Source organism: Carcharodon carcharias, chromosome 8 (assembly GCF_017639515.1).
Source record: "Carcharodon carcharias isolate sCarCar2 chromosome 8, sCarCar2.pri, whole genome shotgun sequence".
NCBI lineage: Eukaryota > Metazoa > Chordata > Chondrichthyes > Lamniformes > Lamnidae > Carcharodon > Carcharodon carcharias.
Genome location: NC_054474.1, coordinates 94,091,595 through 94,117,200, shown reverse-complemented (window position 1 = coordinate 94,117,200; position 25,606 = coordinate 94,091,595). Strand labels below are relative to the sequence as shown.

The 25,606-nt window shown below is 43.9% G+C and overlaps 1 protein-coding gene across 1 annotated transcript in view; it reads left to right on the top strand.

The window, feature by feature from the left end:
• The window catches only part of LOC121281471 (serine/threonine-protein phosphatase 2A 55 kDa regulatory subunit B beta isoform), a 131,542-nt gene that overhangs the window by 53,106 nt on the left and 52,830 nt on the right, over nucleotides 1–25,606 (top strand). Inside the window, exons 5-6 of the mRNA XM_041194416.1 lie at nucleotides 10,780–10,957; nucleotides 13,955–14,119. Coding sequence (XP_041050350.1) covers nucleotides 10,780–10,957; nucleotides 13,955–14,119 — 343 coding nt within the window. The remainder of the gene's footprint in view (nucleotides 1–10,779; nucleotides 10,958–13,954; nucleotides 14,120–25,606) is intronic.

The window sequence follows — 25,606 nt, the reverse complement described above, 5'->3', positions numbered from 1 at the left end:
ACATGCGGGACTCTCGATCCTGCTTACAAAGGATGCTATCAATTCCCCTAATTATAGAATCCCCTACAACTACCACTTGTCTTTTTGCTCCCCTCTCTTGAATGGCCTCCTGTGCCACAGTGCCGTAGTCAGCTGGCTCATCCTCCCTACTGCCATGTTCCTCATCCACACAGGGAGCAAATACCTCATACCTGTTGGACAAGGTCAAGAGCTGAGGCTCCTCTGTTCCTGAACACAGGATCCCTCTACCTGCCTTACTTGCAGTTACACCCTGACCACTGACCGAACTTGAGGTACTTAATCTACTGGGTGTGACCGCCTCCTGAAACAAAGCGTCCAGGTAACTCTCACACTCCTGGATGTGCCACAGCGTCCGGAGCTCGGACTCCAGCTCATCACTTCTGAACCGGAGTTCCTCCAGCAACCAACACTTGCTGCAGATGTGGTCACTGCGGCTCGCAATGGGATCTACCAGCTCCCACATCATACAGCTACAGCACATTACCTGCCCAGCCATCTCAACTTAGATAATTAATTTATTAATTAGCTTTGCAGTGGTTTTTTTTTCAAATTTGGTGCAGATTTCCTACCAACCAATCAGGTCACAGCTTTCCTGTGATGTCACTTTTTCAGTTTTGGCTTCAGTTACTCTGTGCCCCGAGGTCACCACTCCGGTGCTCCTCCCTCCGAGTCTGTTCCCTGGAGACAAGGCTGCGAATCCCCGAGGTAAGCTAGATTTATACTCACCGCTTCGGTGCTCCTCCCTCTGAGTCTGCTCCCAGGATTTACTCACAAATCAGCTGCTTTTTCTTTAAAATCCACTTTCAGAAGAGTGTGCCTTGCAGGTCTTGTGCACTCCTGAAGGCACTGTCCCTTCCTCTCTTTTTTTTTAGGTTTGAGGAGGAGGGAGGGATGGAAACACTACTGCAAGGTAATGTTTGGGGCTATTCCGTTCTTTGACAGTATGTCCTCCTCAATTCACTCCTGAGTCCTAGTCCTGTGTTGTAGCTTCATCAGATTGACACCTTATTTTTAGAAATGCCTGGTGCTGCTCCTGGCATGCTCTCCGCACCCTTCATTGAACTAGGGTTGATCCCCCATCTTGGTGGTAATGGAGAGTGGGGAATATGCCGGGCCATGAGGTTACAGATTGTGGTTGTATATAATTCTGCTGCTGCTAATAGTCCACAGCGCCTTATGGATGCACTGTTTTGAGTTGCTAGGTCTGTTTCAAATCTATCCTATTTAACACGATGGCAGAGCCACATAAAACGATGGAAATTATCCTCAATGTGAAGACGGGACTTTGTCTCCACAAGGACTGTGCAGTGGTCACCCCTACCAATATTGTCATGGACAGATGCATCTGTCACAGGTAGATTGGTGTAGATGAGTCAAATAGGTTGTTCCCTCTTGTTGGTTCTCTCACCGCCTGCTGCAGATTCAGTCCAGCAGCTTTGTCCTTTAGGATTCGGCCAGCTTGGTCAGTAGTGGTGCTACCGAGCCAGTCTTGGTGATGGACATTGAAGTCTCCCACTCCCAGAGTACATTCTGTGCCCTTGCTACCCTCAGTGCTTCCTCCAAGTGGTGTTCAATGTGGAAGAGCACTGATTTGTCAGCTGATGGGGAGACGGTACATGGTAATCAGCAGGAGGTTTCCTTGCCCATGTTTGACCTGATGCCATGTGACTTCATGGGCAGACAGGACTTGGTGAGAGTTATGATATTAGCAGCATTGGATGCCCAGGAACCTCCCGACCTTTAAACTGAGTTCTTCATTGGATCATATCCCTGAACCATTGAAGAGTGAAAGGAGTGGATTTTTTTCCTCTTAATTATTAACTATGGAAAAGTCAGCACTTATTTAAAAATAGCACAATATGCTCCCATACTCTAAAGTTACATTTATTCATTGACAGCACTCAGATAATGCCCATCCAGAGATGTTAAAAACATTGGGCAAGAAAAGCTGTGCATGGGATAGATTGGGAGTCAAAAGCCTTTTCAAAGCTCATAATGCTTCATCAGACTTTGGTAGTTGAGCCCCGAAGTTAAAATGGTCCAGGGATTCGAGTCTGATTCAACAACACACTCACTCCCACTTAACATTAGGTCCCTATGAATTTTGGTGTCTTCACTAGAAAAATACAAATGACAAATCTCACTGTCTGATAAGAAATTTCGTTACATGAAAGGGAGAGTGGGCCATCTGAAGATTACAAAGCACAATGCCCAATTGAAAATGATTTATAAATTGTAGCAGAGCCTCAAACTAGACCTGATTCTAAAAAAGACACAGATATTACCAGAAAGAAATAATTGGGCAGTGAATTTGTGGATTTTGCTATGTCACACTAGCGTATGTACTTGCAGACCAGTATTGTGAGTATAAAGTGGATAAGTCAGCTGGTCCACATAGCTTGTATCCCAGGTTGCTAAAGGAAGTGGGGGTGAAGATAGTGGAAGGACTTGCCTTAATTGTCCAATCTTCCCTAGATAGGGGGTAGTGCCAGAAGATTGGAAGAATGGCATGTGTGACACCCTTATTTAAGAAAGGGTGTGAGGACAGTCTTAATAATTACAGGCCAGTTAGTTTAAAATTAATGGTGGGAAAGGTTTTAGAGGATAATCTAGGGAAAAAATCAACAGGCACTAGGAGAGGTTTGAATTTATTAAGGAGAGCCCGCGCAGATGTGTAGAAGTCAGATCATGCTTGAGTAATCTAATTGAATATTTTGATGAAGCGAGAAGGTTGATGAAGCGAATGCAGTGAATGTTGTCAATATGGATTTTAAGAAAGTGTTTGTCAAAGTACCACATGAAAGCTGGCTAACAAAATTGTGGCTCTTGGAACAGGAAGGACAGTATGAACTTGGATTTTAAAAAATAAACTTAAGGACAGAAAACAGCAAGTTATGATAAATGCTTATTTTTCAGAATGGAGGATGGTAGATTGGTGTTCCCCAAGGGTCAGTCCTAGGATCACTTTTTAAAATATATATAAAAATGACTTGAATATTGGAATAAAGAGTAAAATTTCAAAATTTGCCAATGATACCAAAGTTGGAGGATTGCAAACAGTGAGGTTGAAAGGAATTGACTGCAACAGGGCGTAGATAGGCTAGCAGAATGGGCAGATCTGCAACAGATGGAGTTTAATACGGAGAAGTGTGAGGTGATGTATTTTGGCAGAAGGGATAGTGAGAGGTAATATAGACTTAATGGCATAGTTCCAAAGCGTGTGCAGGAACAGAGGGACCTGGGGGCTCATGTGCACAAATCTTTGAAAGTGGCGGGACATTTTGAGGGTGGTTAGCAAAGCATATGGGATTTTTGGCTTCATAAATAAAGGTATTTGAGTACAAAAGTAGGAAAGTTATGCTGAACCTTTAAAAAACTCAAGCTAGGCGACAAATAAAAGGCTGCATATTACAGGGACATGGACGGCTTGCCCCCACCTCGTAAACAAAGTCAGCGTGGAGCCAACTTGTTCCACACTAGCCCACCCTGGAGCCATAAAGCGCTGCAGGTGGGCTAAACTGCCTGCCAGTGGGACTTCTGCTGCTCACTGGGGAGGAAGTCCTGCCTTGGGACTGCCAACAAATTGGATTGGCCACAGCTCCAGCAGTCGCAGCAGTGCCAAAAGCTCATTGATGGGCACTGCCCGGACTGCAACCAGTGGACCCCGGAGCCGAGGTATTGGGTGGGGAGGGTTAAGGTCGGGGTGGGGTGTGAGGGTGGTTAGTTTTAGAGAGCAGGTGGTTAGAAAGAAGGAGGGGGTACTATCTTAGGGGGGCTGTGCAAAGGGCACCCCCCAAAGATAGTACCTCTACTTCCTTCCCACCCTTTTAAAAACTTCTAAAAATAAAAATGCCCTGCTCACTCCTGCCTGAATGCCAATGCCATCTGTATTATGGCATGGGCAGTGTATTATTGGGGTCAGTTAGCTTGTTAACAGGCTCAAATAACACTTGATTGATTATACATGGCGGGCAGGCTGCTGTTTTCAGCACCCACCCTCCTACCATTTTATGAGGGTGAGCTCGGAGGTGGGCAGGAAGGTGGTGGGGTGGATACCTACCCTATTTTACATGCCCACTCCCCTGCCAAAAACCCACTCGGCAGGGCACATAAAATCCAGCCCAGAGTATTGCTTTGAGTTCAGGTCACCTTACTTTAGGAAAGGTGAGAGGTTCCTTGAGAGCTTGCAAAGGAGATTTACCAGAATACTTCCAGGGATGGGAGATTTTAGCTACAAGATTAGGTTAGAGAAGCTGGGATTGTTCTCGTTGGAGTAAAAGAGATTAAAGGGAGATTTGATAGAGGTGTACAAGATTATGACAGGTTTAGATAAGAGAAAATGGTTCCCATTAGCTGATGGTACAAGGACAAGGGGACACAGATTTAAGATTTTGGGCAAGAGGAATTTAAGGGAGAACATTTTTACGTAGCGAGTGGTAATGACCTGGGACACTCTGCCCGGGAGGGTAGTGGAAGCAGAAACAATCAAGGATTTCAAAGGAAACTGGAAGGGCACTTGAAGGAAATAAATTTGAAGGGCGACAGGGATAGAGAGGAAATGGGACAGACTCGATTGCTCCACAGAGAGCCACCACAGACTTGATGGGCCGAATGACCTCCTGTGCTATAAATGACTCTATGGCTTTGACAGTGCAGCAACCGCTTAGTCCTGCACTATGTTTATCTGCCCAAATTATGTTTTCACGTCTCTGAATTCACAACTGTCTACCTCAGAGGCAAAAGAGCTACTGCTGAACCAAGGCTAACATTCCAAATATTGCACTGTGGCATTGGAGACGAAAAGAACAATTCACATAAATTAATTTGGTAATTCAGATGCAGACTTCGTATTGTAACTTTATCTCACTGTTCAGCCCTTTGAGGGTGTTAGTCAAAAAAAATGTTCCAGCCTCTGATTTTGTACTACAGATTTCATAAAGGTTAATGTATCACGTGGTCTATCTCCTCAACAAATGAAGAACACTTATATTGATCTAACATCTCAAGACCTAATGTTTCTGTTGCAACTTTCACACTCTCAGGATACCCTAAATCTCCTCATAACCAATGAATTTGTTTTGAAATGCGTTATTACAGAGTAGGGTATAGCCGCCAATTTGTACACAGCAAAATCCCACAAACCAACGAATTAGCTAATGGCAGGTCACTCAGTTACATGGCATCAAAAGTCTCAAACCATTTCACGCAATTAATTATTTTAGGACTTGCTATAATAGGCCAACATGCCCAACATCAGCAGCATCGATGAATATTTCCTTAGGGAGTGTCATGACTCACTGTGGACAGTGTGCTGTAATATCAAGCCCCGCTGTTCCCTGAGCCACGACAAATGTGAAAAACTCTGATCAAACCACCAGATTGCCTCAATTTTACCTAACTGTTTAATTTAGGTTAATAGAATATGTGCACCAGGTTTGTAAACTTAATAAGCAAATAAATGTTTTATTGAACAAACTGTCATTAACCAGTGGCAAAAGAAAGAAATATGAACTGCTACTTTCTAACTCTATAACCTAAACTCTACCCCTTCTTAAATCCCTATACACACACATACAAGACACATAAGAAACAAAAACATGGATTTTAAGGGATAAAGCAGCTCAATAGCACCAATTCCAAAGTATAGGATTGGATGGGTTGATTTTGATCGATGTCTTCCAAATTCCTTTCAGTTCTTGTTGATGACACGAGGTAGTCTTTCAGCACTTAGAGTATTTAGTTCACTGGTTGAGCACTTGCATTTCAATGTCTCTAACAGTGAATTTCCCCTTTGTCTCTTGACAGGAGTTTTCAGTGAGAGAGCAGGTTATAATGATGAGAAAGAGCCAGCTAGCTATTATTGTAGGATTACTGGAATCTTACACACACAGGAGAGAGAGGTTTTAGGCCTTTTTCCTTTCAGGCTAGGAGCTATTCTCCTGCACTGCTGTCACACAAAACGTGGTCACCTGGTCAGGAGCCAATTAAAACATTGTTGCCAAGCAGCTCCCTTGGTCCAGGACTCCTTTCCAGCACCATCCTGTCTTTCATAGCAGACTCTGTTCCAGGACTGCAACATTGTACATATCTCTCATCCTGTTCCATTGGACGTGTCTTTCAACCTGCAACCATTGTAATTTTAATCCACAGTCTAACAGAAATAAAAAGATATGTTCCTTTCAAGAGGAATGTTGCCCAAGGCACCAAGGGTACTCCCTGCTCTTGTTCAGATAGTGCCATGGGATTGTTGACATCCATCAGAGCAAACAGACAAGTTAGCCCAGTGTTGCGGTTTCATATCTCATTCAAAGCGGCATATTATTCCTTTATGAGAACAATGAAGGAAGTCTCCCAAATAGTCAGCAGGTCAATCAGATCCCAAAACTGATCTCCTGTCAGCCAGGGTGGTGTTAAAAGTTGTGGGGAGGGAGATAGATTTGAGACCAAAGGTGAAAGAGGAATTAGCAAAAAGACAATGAACATTTTTTCCTGTGTCCATGCTAATAGTGTGCCGGTAGAATCTTCCCAGATGTTGGAGTAGTGCAATATAACTGGGTAATGCAATAAAGCATAGGTTATTTGTTAAAGGTAATTCATCTTGCTCTGACTTATGCACTGTTTGACAGCCACGTTAAACAGATCAGTGCTTGATTCATTGTGCTAGGAGACCTTTGAAGTTGCATGACTAATTAGACTTGGGTCATTGGGTTTCATTCAATAATTTAGTAAGAACTGTCTCAGCCTTGCCAGTAGATTTCACCGGCGAGGTTTTGATGCCCTTCCCTTACGGAGGTGACTGCATGACTGACTGTCGGGTTTGCCTCCTTTCAGAATAAACTGCTCAACCTGCTTCCCCAGGCACTTGGCAATATCCAGCCACGCCGAATGAGGCATCATTGATTTTTGTCACGCCACATTAGGCAGTGTGCCTTTCACAGTCATAGCGTAGATAGAGAGAGGGCTGGCAGGTTCCATGCTCTGCTGTCATTCTACCCCTAGCATGCTAACAGCTACCCAGCATCTGTGGCTAAGCTCTCTCTGAGATAGGTATACATGTGCATTCAAGCACTCAATCACGCAGACACTGTCCCACCCACACATGCTCATGCATGCACACACTCGCTCATACTAACTCATATGTATACACACACTCATACTTACACGCAGATACTTGCATGCACGCACTCCTATACACAGACTCATACTTCCACACACGCACTCTAATGCTCCCATATATATATATACTCACACTCAAACACACACAAAATCATACTCACTCTTGCAAACACAAAATGGGTCTCTGGACTGAGTTAGAAGGTAATGTTCTAGATCATTAGGAAAGGCCTAGTGAAACTTGAATAGACTGCAAACTCTTATAATGAAACTGTTCTGAATTAAAGGTGAAAATTTCAACTTATTTGTTAAATAAAGCCTTTCAAAATTTGATACTGCTTAAAGTTAAAATAACTCTCATTCAATAATTACCACATTCTTGTCTCAAATTTTTTTCGAAATTGTCTAAAATAAAATGAACACCAATCATTGAGAAATTTCATCATCATTGATTGCCTCACTACAATAAAATCTCCCCCATTCCCTGCCCTTACCCCAACTCATCTATCTTTCCTCTCCTGAAAGTCCTGGCTGGCACTGGGCTCCACATCCACACATACCCCCTTCATGGCCTCTCTGTGACGTTGTGCGGGTCTAGAATGTGAGAGTTGGCAGGATTAAAATTACAAAGACACCACAGGTGAGTCGAATCCTGCCCTCAACCAAGAGCCATGCACGCCTGAACGTTCCAGCAGGGAATGATCAGGAGCAGGTAGCACTGGATGACCTTTAGTCTTTCCTCTGCTCCAGCCCAAGACCAAATGTAGTTCTCTTCCACCCTACCCCCACAAACCACCCTGTCAGCATTACCCCTGCATAAGCCAAACAAGAAACCTTGCGATTTTTCTCAATCCTGTAATGAGGCAGAGAACTTAATCAACTGAGAAGCTAAGTCTTCTTTGTAAATGTGCTGTCCAATTTCTTAATTAAGGGTAATGCTGCTGATGCTGCACCCTCACAGGCTGGGAAGAAATCTATCACAGCACAGAATCCATCCGTTATCTCCATTATTAAGGATGAGATTTCAGAATACTTGGAAGTGCATGATAAAATAGGGCAAAGTCAGCATAGTTTCATCAAGGAGAGGTCATGCCTGACAAATCTGTTAGAATTCTTTGAGGAAGTAACGAGTAGGTTAGATAAAGGAGAGCCAATGGATGTTATCTACTTGGTCTTCCAGAAGACCTTTGACAAGGTGCCGCACAGGAGGCTGCTCAGTAAGATAAGAGCCATGGTGTTAGAGGCAAGGTACTAACATGGATAAAAGATTGGCTGTCTGGCAGGAGGCAGAGAGTGGGGATGAGGGGGTCCTTCTCAGGATGGCGGCCGGTGACTAGTGGAGTTCCGCAGGGGTCAGGGTTGGGACCACAACTTTTCACTTTATACATTAATGATCTAGTTGAAGGAACTGAGGGCATCCTGGCTAAGTTTGCAGATGATACAAAGATGGGTGGAGGGACAGGTAGTATTGAGGAGGCAGGGAGGCTGCAAAAGGATTTGGACAGGTTAGGAGAATGGGCAAAGAAGTGGCAGATGGAATACAACTTGGGCAAGTGTGAGGTCATGCACTTTGGGAGGAAGAATAGAGGCATAGACTATTTTCTAAATGGGGAGAGAATTCAGAAATCTGGAATGCAAAGGGACTTGGGAATCCTAGTCCAGAATTCTCTTAAGGTTAACTTGCAGGTTGAGTCAGTAGTTAGGAAGGCAAATGCAATGTTGGCATTTATTTCGAGAGGACTAGAATATAAAAGCAGGGATGTGCTACTGAGGCTTTATAAGGCTCTGGTCAGACCACATTTGGAATGTTGTGAGCAATTTTGGGCCCCGTATCTCAGGAAGGATGTTCTGGCCCTGGAGAGGGTCCAGAGAAGGTTCACGAGAACGATCCCAGGAATGAAAGGCTTAACATATGAGGAACGTTTGAGGACTCTGGGTCTATACTCGGTGGAGTTTAGAAGGATGAGGGGGGATCTGATTGAAACTTACAGAATACTGAAAGGCCTGGATAGAGTGGACGTGGGGAAGATGTTTCCATTAGTAGGAGACTAGGACCCGAGGGCACAACCTTAGAGTAAAGGGAAGACCTTTTAGAACAGAGATGAGGAAAAACTTCTTTAGCCAGAGAGTGGTGAAACTATGGAATTCATTGCCACAGAAGGCAGGAGAATGGGATTGAGAAACTTACCAGCCATGATTGAATGGCGGAGCAGACTCGATGGACCGAATGGCCTAATTTCTGCTCCTATGTCTTATGGCCTTATTTTGACCCAGCGACAGTCAAGGAACCACAATATATTTCCAAGTCAGGATGGTGAGTGGCTTGGAGGGGAGCTTCCAGGTGGTGGTGTTCCCATGTATCTGTTGCCCTTGTTATTCTAGATGGTAGTGGTCATGGGTTTGGAAGGTGGTGCCTAAGGAGCCTAGGTGAGTTTCTGCAGCGCATCTTGTAGATGGTACGCACTGCTGCCACTGTTTGTTGGTGGTGAAGGGAGTGAACGTTTGTGGAAGGGATGCCAATCAAGCCAGGCTGCTTTGTCCTGGATGGTATCAAGCTTCTTGAGTGCTGACAGAGCTGCACTCATCCAGGCAAGCGGAGAGTGATCTATCACACTCCTGACTTGTGCCTTGTAGATGGTGGACAGGCTTGAGGGAGTCAGGAGGTGAGTTACTCATCACAGGATTCCTAGCCTCTGACCTGTCTTGTAGCCACAGTATTTATAAGGCTAGTCCAGTTCAATTCCTGGTCACTGGTAACCCCCAGGATGTTGATAGTGTAGGAAGTCAGCGATGGTAATGCCATTTAATGTCAAGGGGCAATGTTGGAGTTGGTCATTGCCTGGCACTTGTGTGGTGTGAATGTTACTTGCCTCTTGTCAACTCAAGCCTGGATATTGTGTTGATCCTATATCTGAGGGATCAACCTGTATCTTCAAATGGTCCCTGCTCCATGACTTGTAAAAATATTAGTTTATTCTTTCCTTTCTCATATTCTCTTTTCCTTCAACTTCTTCTGTATTTTGCCTTTTCTTTTTCTATCACTATCGATGCTGGGATAGCTCTGCCCCCATCTCCAGTGTGTAACCATAGACAGGTGAGAATATGCTACTCATCATCAGGAGTAGTGAAGCAAGTAGCATAGATCTTTGGAACTCTCTTCACCAGAGAGCGATGGAGGCAGAGTCAATGCATATTTTTAAAACAGAGATAGATTCTTGACTAACAAAGGAGTCAATGGTTATCGGGAGTAGGCAGAATGTGGAGTTGAGGCCACAATCAGATGAGCCATGATCTTATTGAATGGAGGAACAGACTCAAGGGGTCAAATGGCCTACTCCTGCTCCTAATTCGTATGTTCATATAGATGCCTTTAAGGGAAGCTTGACAACCTCATGAGAGAGTAAGGAGTAGAAGTTATATTGAAAGGGTTAAATGGAGCAGGTTGTAGAAGGCTCATTTGGAACATAAAATAGAGCATGAACCAGTTTCTGTGCTGTATACCTATGTAACGACTATGTGGAAAGATCACTCCCCTTATACTAGAGGGTGGTGGGAACATAATGCAGGAGCGCAATGTTGGTTGGCCTGATATATTGTTAAGCTCTGCACTTTGTTTCTCAGACTGATGTATATTCTTGTCCCCAGGTGCCAGTGCTGAGACCCATGGATCTGATGGTGGAGGCCAGCCCTAGAAGAGTATTTGCCAATGCTCATACATATCACATCAACTCCATATCGGTAAATAGCGACTATGAGACGTATATGTCAGCTGATGATTTGAGGATAAATCTATGGCATCTGGAGATTACCAACCGAAGCTTCAGTATCCTTCAACTGGAAAATGTTTTGCATCAATTAGCAATCTTTTCACATTGCTGTGCCCGAGATCAATGGAAAAATGGTGGATGGTGGCTTCTGATAGAATCTTGAATTAGCTTGGGGCCAGAGATGAGCCAAAGAAGGGGCCTGTTTTTTATAACCCATAACTTCAACGAAAATTTCAGTTTGCTTCCCCTTTTTCTCCCACAGGTGTCCTCTTGTACAGGTGTCCTTCACCTTCCTGCCTCTGCCCTGACAGCCTTCCCATCCAGTCACCAAGTGAGGCCCTTAAGTACACAATTAATGCCTAATTAAGGGCCATCTGCCACTACTGGTATTAACCCAGCAGGGTACAGGGCTCATCATGTGGGAGTGTGACATCCAATTTTGTGTGGGGTTGCTTGCAGGCTTCCAGGTGGGACACCTTGTTCAAAGAAACTCAGTGCCTGATCAAAGGATCCAGCATTAGTAAGGGGGGGACGGGGCCACTAAGAGTCACCTCCCTGCCTTGCTGCCGACCATCCACCTCCCTCCCCTGCAACTGCACCCCCCCTCCTCTCCACCTTCCCTTTAGAAGGGAAATGCTTTGCCCTGTCAGTGCAAGTAGCCCAGGGTTAATCAAATTTATTTTTCAATCTAGTCTCTCTCAGTATAATGTATGAAACCCTGTTTGATTTGTGACTCTTACCCTCCCCCATGTCAATTGTGGCAGTTGTACTGGGAGATTTAATGTGCCTCACCCCATCTCGATCCTGGTATTGTGTGAGGGGACTCACACGCGTCAGTGACAGCCCCTGATTGATGAAGGTAATTATTGCTGCTGATTCTCTGGTAACAGGTCTCATTCCATCTGACACCAGCCCCTTTGTGTCCAGTGCCAGTGAGAGGAGCAATTAAAATCCTGATCAATAGTAAATGCTTTTACAGGTCCCTGTAGTAGTCAGAGCTGCGGCCTGATCAAACCTGAGAATGGGTTTGCCCCAAGGCTCCGCTGGCACCTCTGCTACTTTGACTGTCTTTTTAATTTGTCCCTCTTTACAAGAACAAGAAATCCTTGCAAGGAATGAAACTTTAGAGGCTTATTTTTGCTCCTTTATCTCTAGCATAAAGTTAATGTTCTAAAGTTGCTATTTCAAATGGTTACAGAAAAGGGTAGTATTATTTTTTGATTATGTTCTATGACTAAGGGTAAATACACAATTAGGAAAATCATATTGTCACTTGGTAGTATAGTATGTTAGAATTGCTGAAAAAGATGTTGAAGCTTCTCATCTTGCACTTATCAGGACTAACACAAAAATAAGAAATCTAATGGGAACAACAATTTATATTGCATGAGGAAAGGGATGCTGATCGGTTGGCAAGTCGGCTCTGATGTATTGTAGTGTGCTTAGAATTATACTAACAACCAGTTTAAGATTATCAGCTGGACTCGCAATGTAGCTTACTTATGCTTGCTAGAAGCTACCTACATTCATATGCAGGGACCTGTCCTCTGCAGGCAAAAGGAATATGCCCAGACATTGCACCTTTTTTGGACAAACAAAAGCATGGGCGATGATAACTCCCTGGTACATTCGCCATGGTAATATCTCGACCAATCAGAACTGACTTACCAACCAATCAGCACCCCTTTTCTTGTGCAATATAAATTGTTATCCCTTTTGAAATTTGGCATTCTTTCAAAAAATCAGATTATACTTTCAAGAGGCTTTGAGGGTGGAAACCATGTTTTTCTTTATCACTTAGACCAATTACTTCAAGGTGTTAGCGTCAATTGGTTGCGTTCACATTATTACTGTCAGTTGTAAGTGTGCATTGACCTCTTAACAGAGTGGGAGAAAAATTAAGCTGGCTAAATAAATACATCCTGGTTCATCATTTTATAGAATTTGTTGTATGCCACTTCTAGTTTTTAATGTCTCTCTGAACCACAGGTAACCTTTACAGCCTAATGATAGTAACTGTAAACGTCTTTAATTCTGTATTTAGATGGGAAAGGCGGGAGGAGACTTAAGTGGAGCATTAATGCTGACATGGACTGGCTGGGCCAAATGGCCTGTTTCTGTGCTGTATACTCTGTGATTCCTTTTGAAGGAGTAGCAGATTAGCAGAGGCACAAGCCCCCTGCCATTGACTCTCCAATTAGGGTTACCAACTTTCTCGTGGAGGTATCATCACATCTTGCTGCTATCTGCCTTGCTCCCCCGACTCCCACCCGATGCATTCATCCTGTGCACTGCTTTCCCACGGCTGATGGAAGTGAATAATCTTTTCATTAACAAATTGGAGGATTCTTGAACTATCAGCCCTTTTTCTGGTATAACTAGTAAACAAAAGTATTCAAATTGTTTTCTTATAAAGCACAATTTTTTAATAAATGTTTTTCATTTCTGGTTTGCTTGAAGCAGTGTCTGGAGGTTAATCTTATAAATCCTGAAGGTTAGCAACTCTAATACTGAAATAAAGTGCAAGATGTCCAGATTCAGGGTCCCTTCTTTTGGGGGCTAAATGAGCTGATCTATGCTGAAGCAGTGGTCTGAGACTCTGTAGTTGCCCTCAGTACTCTGGAGATTAAATCCTTATATATATTATGCTTTAATGCAGTTGGACTAACATCCACCTCTTTGTATTCCAGTCCCCTTAAGATGACATGATCCTTTTTAATTAATAACATGGTAAGAAAAAAGAACTTGCATTTATATAGTGCCTTTCATGACATCAACACATCTGAGAGCACCTTACAGCCAATGAAGGACTTCTTGAAGTGTAGTCACTGTTGTAATGTAGGGCAACATGGCAGCCAATTTGCACACAGGAAAGTGATGGAAGATGGTGGTCATTAACACTAAACCTATTCCCCGGTCCGTTTGCCATTTGAGTCTATCCAGGGCACGGGAGGTAAAGTATAATGTTATATATTTAAATGTGGAAGTGTAGGCTGTGGGGTCATGGACGTTGTATTCGAAACTGGTTATTTCCTTAAATTGCGGTCTTTCAGATATTGTAGATATAAAGCCGGCCAACATGGAAGAGCTGACAGAGGTGATCACGGCAGCAGAATTCCACCCACACCAATGTAACATGTTTGTGTACAGCAGCAGTAAAGGGACGATCCGATTGTGCGACATGCGGGCATCAGCGCTGTGTGACAAGCATTCCAAACGTAAGTACCTGCCTCACTGTGCCATTGTGTCGCTCACGAACAATTTTAGTCACAGGTCCCAACCTCAACCACCATCCATCCTCAGTGGCCAATCTGAAAAATGGGTATTGGGAGGTAGGTACCCATCTGCGATTGCTCTCCTAGTCAGGGCAGCCTTTAATTTTCATTATGCCAATCCTGCGCAGCTACCAGGTGGAAGTCGAGCACTTCCCCACAGAGAGAAGGAATGAGTGATAGGACCAACAGCTCCATTAAACTACAAGCAGGGTACTGATGATGCTGGAAATTTGAAATAAAAACAAAAAAGTATGGAAAATACGCAGGCAGCATCTGTGGAGAAAGGAACAGAGTTAATTGGCTGCATTTTATGTGCCCCCACCAGGTGTGTTTTCAGCAGGGGGTGGGTGGGTACATAAAATAGGTGCCCACACCCTCCCATCCACCCCAGAGCTCACCCCCATTATATGGGGTGGGTGGGCAGGCACCAAATCAACACCCTGCCTGCCGCATTTAAATAAGTAATTAAGGGTCAGTTAGGTTTGTGACCAAGCCAATTGAACCCGATAATATACTACCCCATGGCTTAAAATGTTTTGGCATGGGCGGGAGCGGTTAGCCGCTTTTTAAAACATTTTTAAAAGGACGGGAAGGAAAGCAGAGGTACTATCCAACAGAGGGTGCTGGTAAGACGTGACTGAAGTATTCTGGGAGAAGTCACCACAACTCAGGAGGGAATCGAGGAGAAGGACTCTTGCACTCAACAGGAGAAAGAGCATCCAACAGAGGGTGCTGGTGAGAAGTGACTGAAGCATTCTGGGAGAAGTCACCGCAGACACCGCGACTCAGAAGAGAATTGAGAAGGACCCACTGTCAAGGAACGGAAGAGCCCCAAACATTACATTACTGTAGTGTTTCCATCTATCCCTTCTCTTCAAACCTGAAAAAAAAGAGGAAGAGACAGTGCCTTCAGGAGTGCACCAGACTTGCAAGGGACACTCTTCTGAAAATGGATTTTAAAGAAAAAGCAGCTGATTGGTGAGTAAATCCTGGGAGCAGACTCAGAGGGAGGAGCACCGGAGCAGTGAGTATAAATCTAGCTTACCTTGGGGATTCACGGCCTTGGCTCCAGGGAATAGACTCGCAGGGAGGAGCACCGGAGTGGTGACCTCGGGGCACAGAGTAACTGAAGCCAAAACTGAAAAAGTGACATCACAGGAAAGCTGTGACCTGATTGGTTGGTAGGAAATCTGCACCAAATTTGAAAAAAAAAACATTGCAAAGCTAATTAATAAATTAATTATCTAAGTCGAGATAGCTGGGCAGGTGATGTGCTGTAGCTGTATGATGTGGGAGCTGGCAGATCCCATTGCGAGCCGCAGTAACCACATCTGCAGCAAGTGTTGGTTGCTGGAGGAACTCCAGCTCAGAATTAATGGGCTGGAGTCTGAGCTCCGGACGCTGTGGCACATCCGGGAATGGGAGAGTTACCTGGACGCTTTGTCTCAGGAGGCGGTCACACCCAGTAGATTAAGTACCTCAAGTTCGGTCAGTGGTCAGGGTCAGCAGGGTGTGACTGCAAGTGAGGCAGGTAGAGGGATCCTGTGTTCAGGAACAGAGGAGCCTCAGCTCTTGATCTTGTCCAACAGGTACAAGGTACTTGCTCCCTGTGTGGGTGAGGAACAGGGCTGTAGGGAGGATGAGCCAACTGACTACGGCACTGTGGCAAGGAGGCCATTCAAGAGGGGGGGAGCAAAAAGACAAGTGGTAGTTGTAGGGGATTCTATAATTAGGGGAATTGATAGCATCCTTTGTAAGCAAGATCGAGAGTCCCGCATGGTATGTTGCTTGCCCGGTGCCAGGGTGAGGGTCATCTCTGACCGGCTTGAAAGGATATTGGAGAGGGAGGGGGAGGATCCAATTGCTGTGGTCCACGTCGGGACAAATAACACAGTTAAGACTAGGAAAGAGGACCTGTTTGGGGATTACCAGGAACTAGGAACTAAATTAAAGAACAGGTCCTCAAGGGTTATAATCTCCGGATTACTACCCGAGCCACATGCAGATTGGCATAGGGACGCGAGAATAAAGGAAGTAAACACGTGGCTAAAGAAGTGGTGCAGGAAAGAGGGGTTCCATTTCGTGGGGCACTGGCATCAGTATTGGAACAGGAGGGATCTGTACCGTTGGGACGGTCTCCACCTGAACCGATCTGGGACCAATGTTCTAGCGAATAGGGTAAATAGGGTGGTCAACAGGACTTTAAACTAGAAAGTGGGGCGGGGGGGAGGGGAGGGAAGGGTAAAACTCCAAGAAGTATGACTAATGGGAAGCAAAGCAGCAGGTTAGCGTGTGGGGGGGTGGATTCAACTTCATGGAAAATTATGAATAAACTGAAAACAAAGGAGAGCCCAGGAGAGGCAATTAAAGTCCCCAGAACACAAAATAGCTCAGAGTGTTTGGAAAGGGCTAGGAATCTAACTTCAAGCACATCAGATAAAGGGACGACAATGAGAAAGGGGACAGGAAATACAGGACTGAAGGTGTTGTATCTGAATGCACACAGTATACGAAATAAGATAAATGAGCTTGTGGCGCAGATTGAAATTAGCAGGTACGATGTGGTGGGCATCACGGAGACATGGCTGCAAGGGGATCAGGACTGGGAGCTAAATATCCAAGGATATACATCCAATTGAAAAGATAGGCAGGTTAGCAGAGGGCGTGGAGTTGCTTTGTTAGTAAGAAATGAAATTAAATCCATAGCAAGAAATAACGTGGGGTCAGATAATGTAGAATCTGCGTGGTAGAGTTGAGGAACCACAAAGGTAAAAAAACCATAATGGGAGTTTTGTATAGGCCTCCGAACAGTAGTCAGGATGTGGGGCACAAGATACACCAGGAGATAGAAAGGGCATGTAAGAAAGGCAAGGTTACAGTGATCATGGGGGATTTCAATATGCAGGTAGACTGGGAAAATCAGGTTGGTAGTGGATCCCAAGAAAAGGAATTTGTGGAATGTCTATGAGATGACTTTTTGGAGCAGCTTGTGATGGAGCCCACTAGGGAACAGGCAATTCTAGATTTAGTGATGTGTAATGAGGCAGATTTGATAAGGGAGCTTAAGGCGAAGGAACCCTTAGGAGGAAGTGACCATAATATGATAGAATTTACCCTGCAATCTGAGAGGAAAAAGCTGGTATCAGATGTAACGGTATTACAGTTGTATAAAGGCAACTACAGAGGCATGAGGGAGGAGCTGGTCAGAATTGAGTGTGAGATGAGCCTAGCAGGAAAGACAGTGGAACAGCAATGGCAGGAGTTTCTGGGAGTAATTTGGGAGACACAGCAAAAATTCATCCCTAGCAAGAAGAAGCATACTAAAGGGAGGACGAGGCAACCATGGCTGACAAGGGAAGTCAGGGACAGCATAAAAGCTAAAGAGAAAGCATACAATACGGCGAAGAGCAGTGGGAAACCAGGGGATTGGGAAGCCTACAAAAACCAACAGAGGACAACTAAAAAAGAAATAAGGAGGGAGATGATTAAATATGAGGGTAAACTAGTCAGTAATATAAAAGAAGATTGCAAGAGTTTTTTTTAGATATACAAAGGGTAAGAGAGAGGCAAAAGTGGACATTGGGCTGCTGGAAAACGACGCTGGAGAAGTAGTGGTGGGAATGAAGAAATGGCGGAGAAACTGAATAGGTACTTTGCGTCAGTCTTCATGGTGGAAGACACAAGTAACATCCCCAAAGTTCAAGATACTCAGGGGGCAGAGGTGAGTATGGTGGCCATTACCAAGGAGAAGGTGCTAGGAAAACTGAAAGGTCTGAAGGTGGATAAATCACCCGGACCAGATGGATTACACCCCAGAGTTCTGAAGAGATAGTGGAGGTGTTAGAGGTGACCTTTCAGGAATCACTGGAGTCAGGGAGGGTCCCAGAGGACTGGAAAATCGCTAATGTAACCCCCCTGTTTAAGAAGGGAGTGAGGCAAAAGACGAGAAATTACAGGCCAATTAGTCTGACCTCAGTCATTCCTAAGGATGAGATTTCAGAATACTTGGGAGTGCATGATAAAATAGGGCAAAGTCAGCATAGTTTTATCAAGAGGAGGTCATGCCTGACAAATCTGTTAGAATTATTTGAGGTGGTAACAAGTAGGTTAGACAAAGGAGAGCCAATGGATGTTATCTACTTGGACTTCCAGAAGGCCTTTGACAAGGTACAGCACAGGAGGTTGCTCGGTAAGATAAGAGCCCATGGTGTTAGAGGCAAGGTACTAGCATGGATAGAAGATTGGCTGTCTGGCAGGAGGCAGAGAGTGGGGATAATGGGCTCCTTCTCAGAATGGCGGCTGGTGACTAGAGGAGTTCTGCAGGGGTCAGTGTTGGGACCACAACTTTTCACTTTATACATTAATGATCTAGATGAAGGAACTAAGGGCATCCTGGCTAAGTTTGCAGATGATACAAAGATAGGTGGAGGCACAAGTAGTATTGAGGAGACAGGGAGGCTGCAAAAGGATTTGGACAGGTTAGGAGAATGGGCAAAGAAGTGGCAGATGGAATACAATGTGGGCAAGTATGAGGTCATGCACTTTGGTAGGAAGAATAGAGGCATAGACTATTTTCTAAATGGGGAGAGAACTCAGATATCTGGAGTGCAAAGGGACTTGGGAATCCTAGTCCAGGATTCTCTTAAGGTTAGCTTGCAGGTTGAGTCGGTAGTTAGGAAGGCATATACAATATTGCCACTTATTTTGAGAAGACTAGAATATAAAAGCAGGGATGCGCTACTGAGGCTTTATAAGGCTCTGGTCACACTACATTTAGAATATTGTGAGCAATTTTGGGCCCTGTATCTCAGGAAGGATGTTCTGGCCCTGGAGAGGGTCCAGAGGAGGTTCTCGAGAACAATCCCAGGAATGATAGGCTTAACATATGAGGAATGTTTGAGGACCCTGGGTTTATACTCGATGGTGTTTAGAAGGATGAGGGGGGATCTGATTGAAAGTTACAGAATACTGAAAGGCCTGGATAGAGTGGACGTGGGGAAGATGTTTCCATTAATAGGAGAGACTAAGACCCGAGGGCACAGCCTCAAAGTAAAGGGAAGACCTTTTAGAACAGAGATGAGGAGAAATTTCTTTAGCCAGAGAATGGTGAATCAGTGGAATTCATTGCCACAGAAGGCTGTGGAGGCCAGGTCATTGAGTGTATTTAAGACCAAGATAGACAGGTTCTTGATTGGTAAGGGGATCAAGGGCTACGGGGAGAAGGCAGGAAAATGGAGTTGAGAAACTTATCAGCCATGATCGAATGGCGGAGCAGACTTGATGGGCTGAATGGCCTAATTTCTGCTCCTATGCCTTATGGTCTTATCGACTGCCCTTTGCGGAGCAGGGGCAGCCTAAGATAGAGACCCACCTTTCTTCCTACTCACCTGCTGCAATAAACACATCCCCCCACTGGCCATCCCAACCTGCCCAAACCGTCCCTACCCAAGACCCCAGGCTTACCTGTCTCCAAGATCCTTTGCGCTGCCAGATTTTTCCCCATTGCAGTCAGACAGCACCTGCGAACGCACTCTTGGCACTGCAGAAACTGATAGGCAGGACTTCCTTCCCAGTGAAGAGTGGAACTCTCACACTGCCCCTATTTAGCCTGCCCGCAGCATGTTATGGCTGCGGGGTGGGCTGGCATGGAGCAGGTTGGCTCCATGCCAGCCTTGCTCCTGGATGTGGCCGGGTGACGGGGGGGTGGGGGTGGGGGGGGGGGGGGGGGGGGGGGGGGGGGGGGTGGCGGGAGGTGGAGGGGGGGGCGGTGGCGTTGGGGTTGGTGGGGAGGATGCTTGCCATCCGCACCCCCATAATATTCTGCCCAATGTTTCAGATTGATGATTCCCGTCAGAGCTGGAAATATTTAGAGATGTAATTTTGGGTTTTAAGCAAGTACAAAGACGGAGATGGGAGGAAAGAACAATAAGAAAGGTCTCTGATAGGTTGGAAGGCAGGAAAGCGTAAATGACTTTCCGTCAATATCCCACATCCAGACGGGCCAAGAACAAAGGCTCTGGAGTACGTGGAGCAGCAAGTCTGACGAGGCCCATTGGTGAAGAGAATCAGACTCCCTAACCATACCTTAATACTACTAACAACAAGTATTCATCCTGTGACCTGTTCCAGAAAAGGGAAAAGGGATGAGCTGAATAATTATACAACAGTCAGCTGAATACAAGTAGTCAGTAACCTGGAGGCCATAATACAGGAGAGAATTAATATTCAGCAAGAAGGACATGAGTTATTTAAGGAATGAATTTATAAAAGGTGAGCCTTGTCTGTCAAATGTAATTGAGTTCTTTAAGGAAATGAGAGCTTATTGACAATGATGTAGATCTTGTGTAAATAAAAAGAAAAAATGCTGGAAAAACTCAGCAGGTCTGGCAGCATTTGTGGAAAGAGAAACAGCTAATGTTTCAAGTCTGTATGACTCTTCTTCAGAGTGTATATATATTATATATGTAGATCTTGTATATGTTGCTTTTCCTTGACAAGGTGCCACACAGGAGACCTGTTAATAGAAGATACAAAAAGCATCCCAGAAAATCAAGAGGCAAAAGGGAAGGAGGAACTTAAAACAATCGCTATCACTAGAGAATAAGTAACAGTAAAATGAATGGAAGTTAAGGTAACAAGTGCCCTGGACCTGATGGTCTGCACCTGGTGCTTTAAAAAAAGGTGACTTCAGAAGATGGTGGATGCACTGGTTGTAATCTTCCAAAACTTCTTAGATTCAGGAAAGGTCCATGCAGATTAGAAAACTGCAAATGTATAACCCCTATTCAAGAAAGGGGGAAAACTGCATCTCAGAAATCTATCCCACCTTGTCTACACGTCCCTCTTCTCACTTTATGCTGTACTTCACTGAGATTTGTAATATTTTCTCTATTATTCCTTTTCCAGCTATGCTGCCTCTATTTTCCTAGAAGTCCGATCAGATTTTTAAAAGCTTGGCACTGCCTGACTGCCAGTGCCTAAATTGCCTCTTCATTTGAGCCTTGACATTGTCCTGCACTATAGGCTTTGGCCCTTCACCTTGGTTTCTTAATGTATTTTTTTCCCAAGCCCATGTTATATGTTCTACCTTTTTTGCCTTGCATTGTGACAAATTCTCTGCAATTTCCAATGTACAATTAATAAAGCACAACAGGGGCAGTTCCCAGCACACTGTGTACTTTAAATATTCTGTCTGTCTTCATTATTCTACCTCATTCTTAATCCCTTTCCCGCTGCCCCTCCCCCTCCATCTCAGCAGGATTATATTACCGTGGCCGATCTATCATTCACTGTCCATCGGTGCTTTCAATGTGAATGTTTCATCACATTATGATTGCGATATTTGTTAAGGATCTGATAAGCAATGTACATCATTCAAACCTGTCAGATGAAGGGTGTTATTAAGAGATTGGATCAGAGCACTAGTGTTTCATCACTCATATCCAGCAGAGATATGAGTGTATGAAAAATACACTGTTTTATATCAATAAAGTGTTACAGGGATTAAGCGTGGCACTTAAAGGATTTATGTGCCATATGCAAGGCTTGGAATATATTATATAGCCCGATATTTAAAATATGGGGAAGCATTTTTCTGCTTTAAAAAAGCCAATTGCATTTTTTAAAATTTGGGGTAATTGGCAAATGAACCAGAGTTGAGATGAGAATATCCTTTAAGCAGTGAGTTTCGACAACCTGGAATGCACTGCCTGTAAGGGTGGTAGAAGCAGATTCAACGATAATTTTCAAAAGGGAATTAGATAATTACTTGAAAGGGAGAAGTTTTTTGGGCTTTGGGGAAATAGCAGGGGAGTAAGACTAATTGGACAGCTCTTTCAAAGATTTGGTACTGGCACAATGAGCCAAGTGGCCTCCTCCTGTGCTGTATCATGCTCCAGTTCTATTATAACAAAATTGCAAGAGAATAAAAGTCAAGTAAATCCAATCATCCAGTAAGGATATTCTTTAACTAAGAAGAAAACTGAAATACAGAAATAGATCAAAAGAAATTAAAGTGAAGTAAAAAGGGAATAAAAATAGGAAATGTTGGAAACACTCAACAGGTCAGGCAGCACCCATGAGAGAGAGCGAAACTGAGTTCCGGTTTCAGATCAATGACCCATGTAAAAACAAGAAGTCCATGTATAACTGAGTTAGGAGCACTCATTAAAAATTGGTCCCTGCAAAACTAAAGGAGAAGAAATAAAGCTCTTCAGTGGGCAGCGAAATGTTTATCACGCTTCATCGTAAACAAAATGCAAGGTGCAAAGAAATTGTGTGGTGTAAGTCATTAAAGTGAACGATGAGAAGCAGCATTGTAAAATTGAAGAAATAGTTCAGGAATAAGATTAGAAGGAAATATTATTGATTATCCTATATGGCTGTTGGTAAAAAGAAAAAAAAATGAAAGAACTTGCCATTCATATAGTTCCTTCAACATATGACATCCCAAATCATTTTACAGCCAATTGAATTTTAAATTACTATTGCAAGAGGGTCATAGGAACAGGCAGTTCAGCCTCTCAAGCCTGGTCTTGCCATTCAAATAGAGCATCGTTGATCTGTATTTCAACCTCATTTACCAGCCTTAACTGCATATTCCGTGATAACAGAAATCTATTGATCTCAATCATAAAAGTACCAGAACAGGGATGATAAGCAAATGAAGCTTGGTGCAAGTTAGGACACAAGCAGCAGAGTTTTGGATGACCTCAAGTTTATGTAAGTTGGAAGTTGGGAGACTGGAATGAAGTGCATTTGGATAGTCTAGAGATAATGTTATGAACACTGGACTTTACAATGCAGTTATGTTTTAAAGTGTCTCCTTTAACTTGAGGTGGAACAGAACATTCTGAAAAAGAGGAAAATGGTCATACTTCCGTTCTTCCACTCGGAGGTAGAGATTTAAGGAACAGCGAATTGCAGGAAGGATGTTTTCCCTGGCTGGGGTGGGTCTCGAACCAGGGAACACAGTCTCAGAATAAGAGGTAGGCATTTTAGGATTGAGATGAGGCGGAATTTCTTCACTCGAAGGGTGAGGAATCTTTGGAATTCTCTACATGTAAAGGCTCAGTCATTGAGCATGCTCAAGACAGATATTGATAGATTTCCACACATTAAAGACATCAAAGGATATGGGGATATTGTGGGAAAATGGCATTGAGTAGATGATCAGCCATGAATAATTAAAATAAGTACCTAAAACACATACCTGTGTAATTCAGTAACGTATAACTTTTAGTTGTAGGTGGTACTAGGTTTTAATAAGCACAGTAAATTGTAATATACATAGGGATTATTCTAAGTTAATTAAGAAAGTAAATTAAGTTAAATAACATAAAAAAATGACAGGACAGTTGTTATGCTGCGGCTGTAGAATGTGGGTGCTTCTGAACGCCAAGGCAATCCAGAACAAGCACCTCTGCAGAAAGTATAAGCAGCTAGAGGAATTCTGGGTCAGGATTATTGACCTAGAAGCAGAACTGCAGGCACTGCACAACATAAGGGAGGTGGTGAAATACCTGGACACATTGTTCCAGAAGATTGTCACACCCCTTAGAACAGGGTCACCTGTTTTGGACAGTGGTGTGTGACAGGAGGATGTGACCATGAGTGAGGCAGGTAGAAGGACCGAGCAGACAGTTGTGGAGGAGCCTCAGACTTTGCAATTGTCAGACAGGTAGAAGGTGCTTGCTACCTGTGTGGATGAAAGCGGAGTCTGCAGGTGGATGAACAGACTAGCCATGGCACCCTGATACAGGAAGCCGTTCAAGCAGGGGGAGCAAAAAGGAATGTAGTGGTAGTAGGGAACAGTATAGTGAGGGAGATTGAAACTGTTCCCTGCAACAAAGAGTGCAAGTCCAGACAGCTATGTTGCCTGCCTGGTGCCAGGGTTCGGGACATTCGATCAGGGCTGGAGGGAAACTTACAGTGGAGGATGGTGTGTGGAGTGGATCCAGTTGTTCTGGTCCATGTAGATACCAATGACATAGGCAGAACAAGGAAAGGGGGTCTGTATATTCACTATAATGAACTAGGCACCAAATTAAGAAGCAGAACCTTAAAGGTGATAATCCCTGGATTATTATATGAGCCAGGTACAAATTGGCATAAAGCAAGTAAGATTAGGGAATGAATGCATGACTCAAAGACTGGTGTGGGAGAAGTGAGTTCCGGTTCATAGGGCACTGGCATCAGTACTGGGGAAAGTGGGGGGCTGTACCATTGGGATAATCCACACCTGAATTATGCTGGGACATGTGTTCTAGTGAGCCACGTAACTTGGGAAGTAGAGAAGGCTTTAAACTAAACAGGGGTTGAGGAATCAAGGGTAGATGTAGCAAATCAAAGGGTAGGGTCAAGGCAGGAGAGCAAAGTTGTAATATGAGAAATGAGGGTCAGAGAATGGCAGAAAGGGACACAGAGGAAAAAAACCTAAGAATTCATCAACAGTCAAGACTACATGTTACAAGGATAACAAAAAGACACAACTAAAGGCTCTGTATCTGAATGCCCATAGCATTCAGGACAAAGTAAATGAATTGATAGCATGAATTGATGTTGAAGGAAAGAAATATGATCTGATAGCCATTACAGAGACGTGGCTGCAGAATGACAAGGATTGCATCCTGAATATTGAGGAAGATATGATGTTCAAGAAGAATAGAAAGCTAGGTAAAGATGGAACGGTAGCACTGTTAATGAAAGATGGCATTGAGGCAATAGTTAGAGTCATCTCAGGATATAGAATTGGTTTGGGTAGAGATGAGGAATAGTAGGGGAAAAAAGTCATTAGTGGGAGTGATCTGCAGGCCCCCTAATACTAACCACAATGTAGGACAAAGTATATAAGAGGAAACATTGGGTGCTTGTGATAAAGGGATGGCAATAATCATGGGTGATTTTAATCTACATATAAACTGGAAACATCAGTTTGGCAGTAGTAGCCTGATGAGGAGTTCATAGAATGTTTTTGAGTCAGGATGTTTCAGAGAGCAGGTTATATTAGACTTTGTGTAATGTGACAGGATTAATTAATGACCTCAGAGTAAAAGGGCCCCTAGGTAGCAGCAACCACAATATGTTTGAGTTTTACATCCAGTTTGAAAGGGAGAAGAGTGGGTCAAAGACTAGTATTTTACACTTAAATAAGGGCAATTATCTGGGCATGAAAGCTGAGTTAGCTGAAGTGAAGGGATACTAGGCTAGGGGATAGATCAATAGAAAAGCAGTGGCAGACATTTGGGAGATGTTTCAGAATACAGAGAATAAGTATATTCTTACTATAAAGGACAATTCTGAGGTGAGGACCCACCATCCATGGTTAGCTAAAGAAGTTAATGAAACCATCAAACTTAAGGAAAAAGCTTATAACTGCGCAAAGATGAGTGGCTGGTCAGATGATTGGTCAGAATATAAAGAACGGCAGAG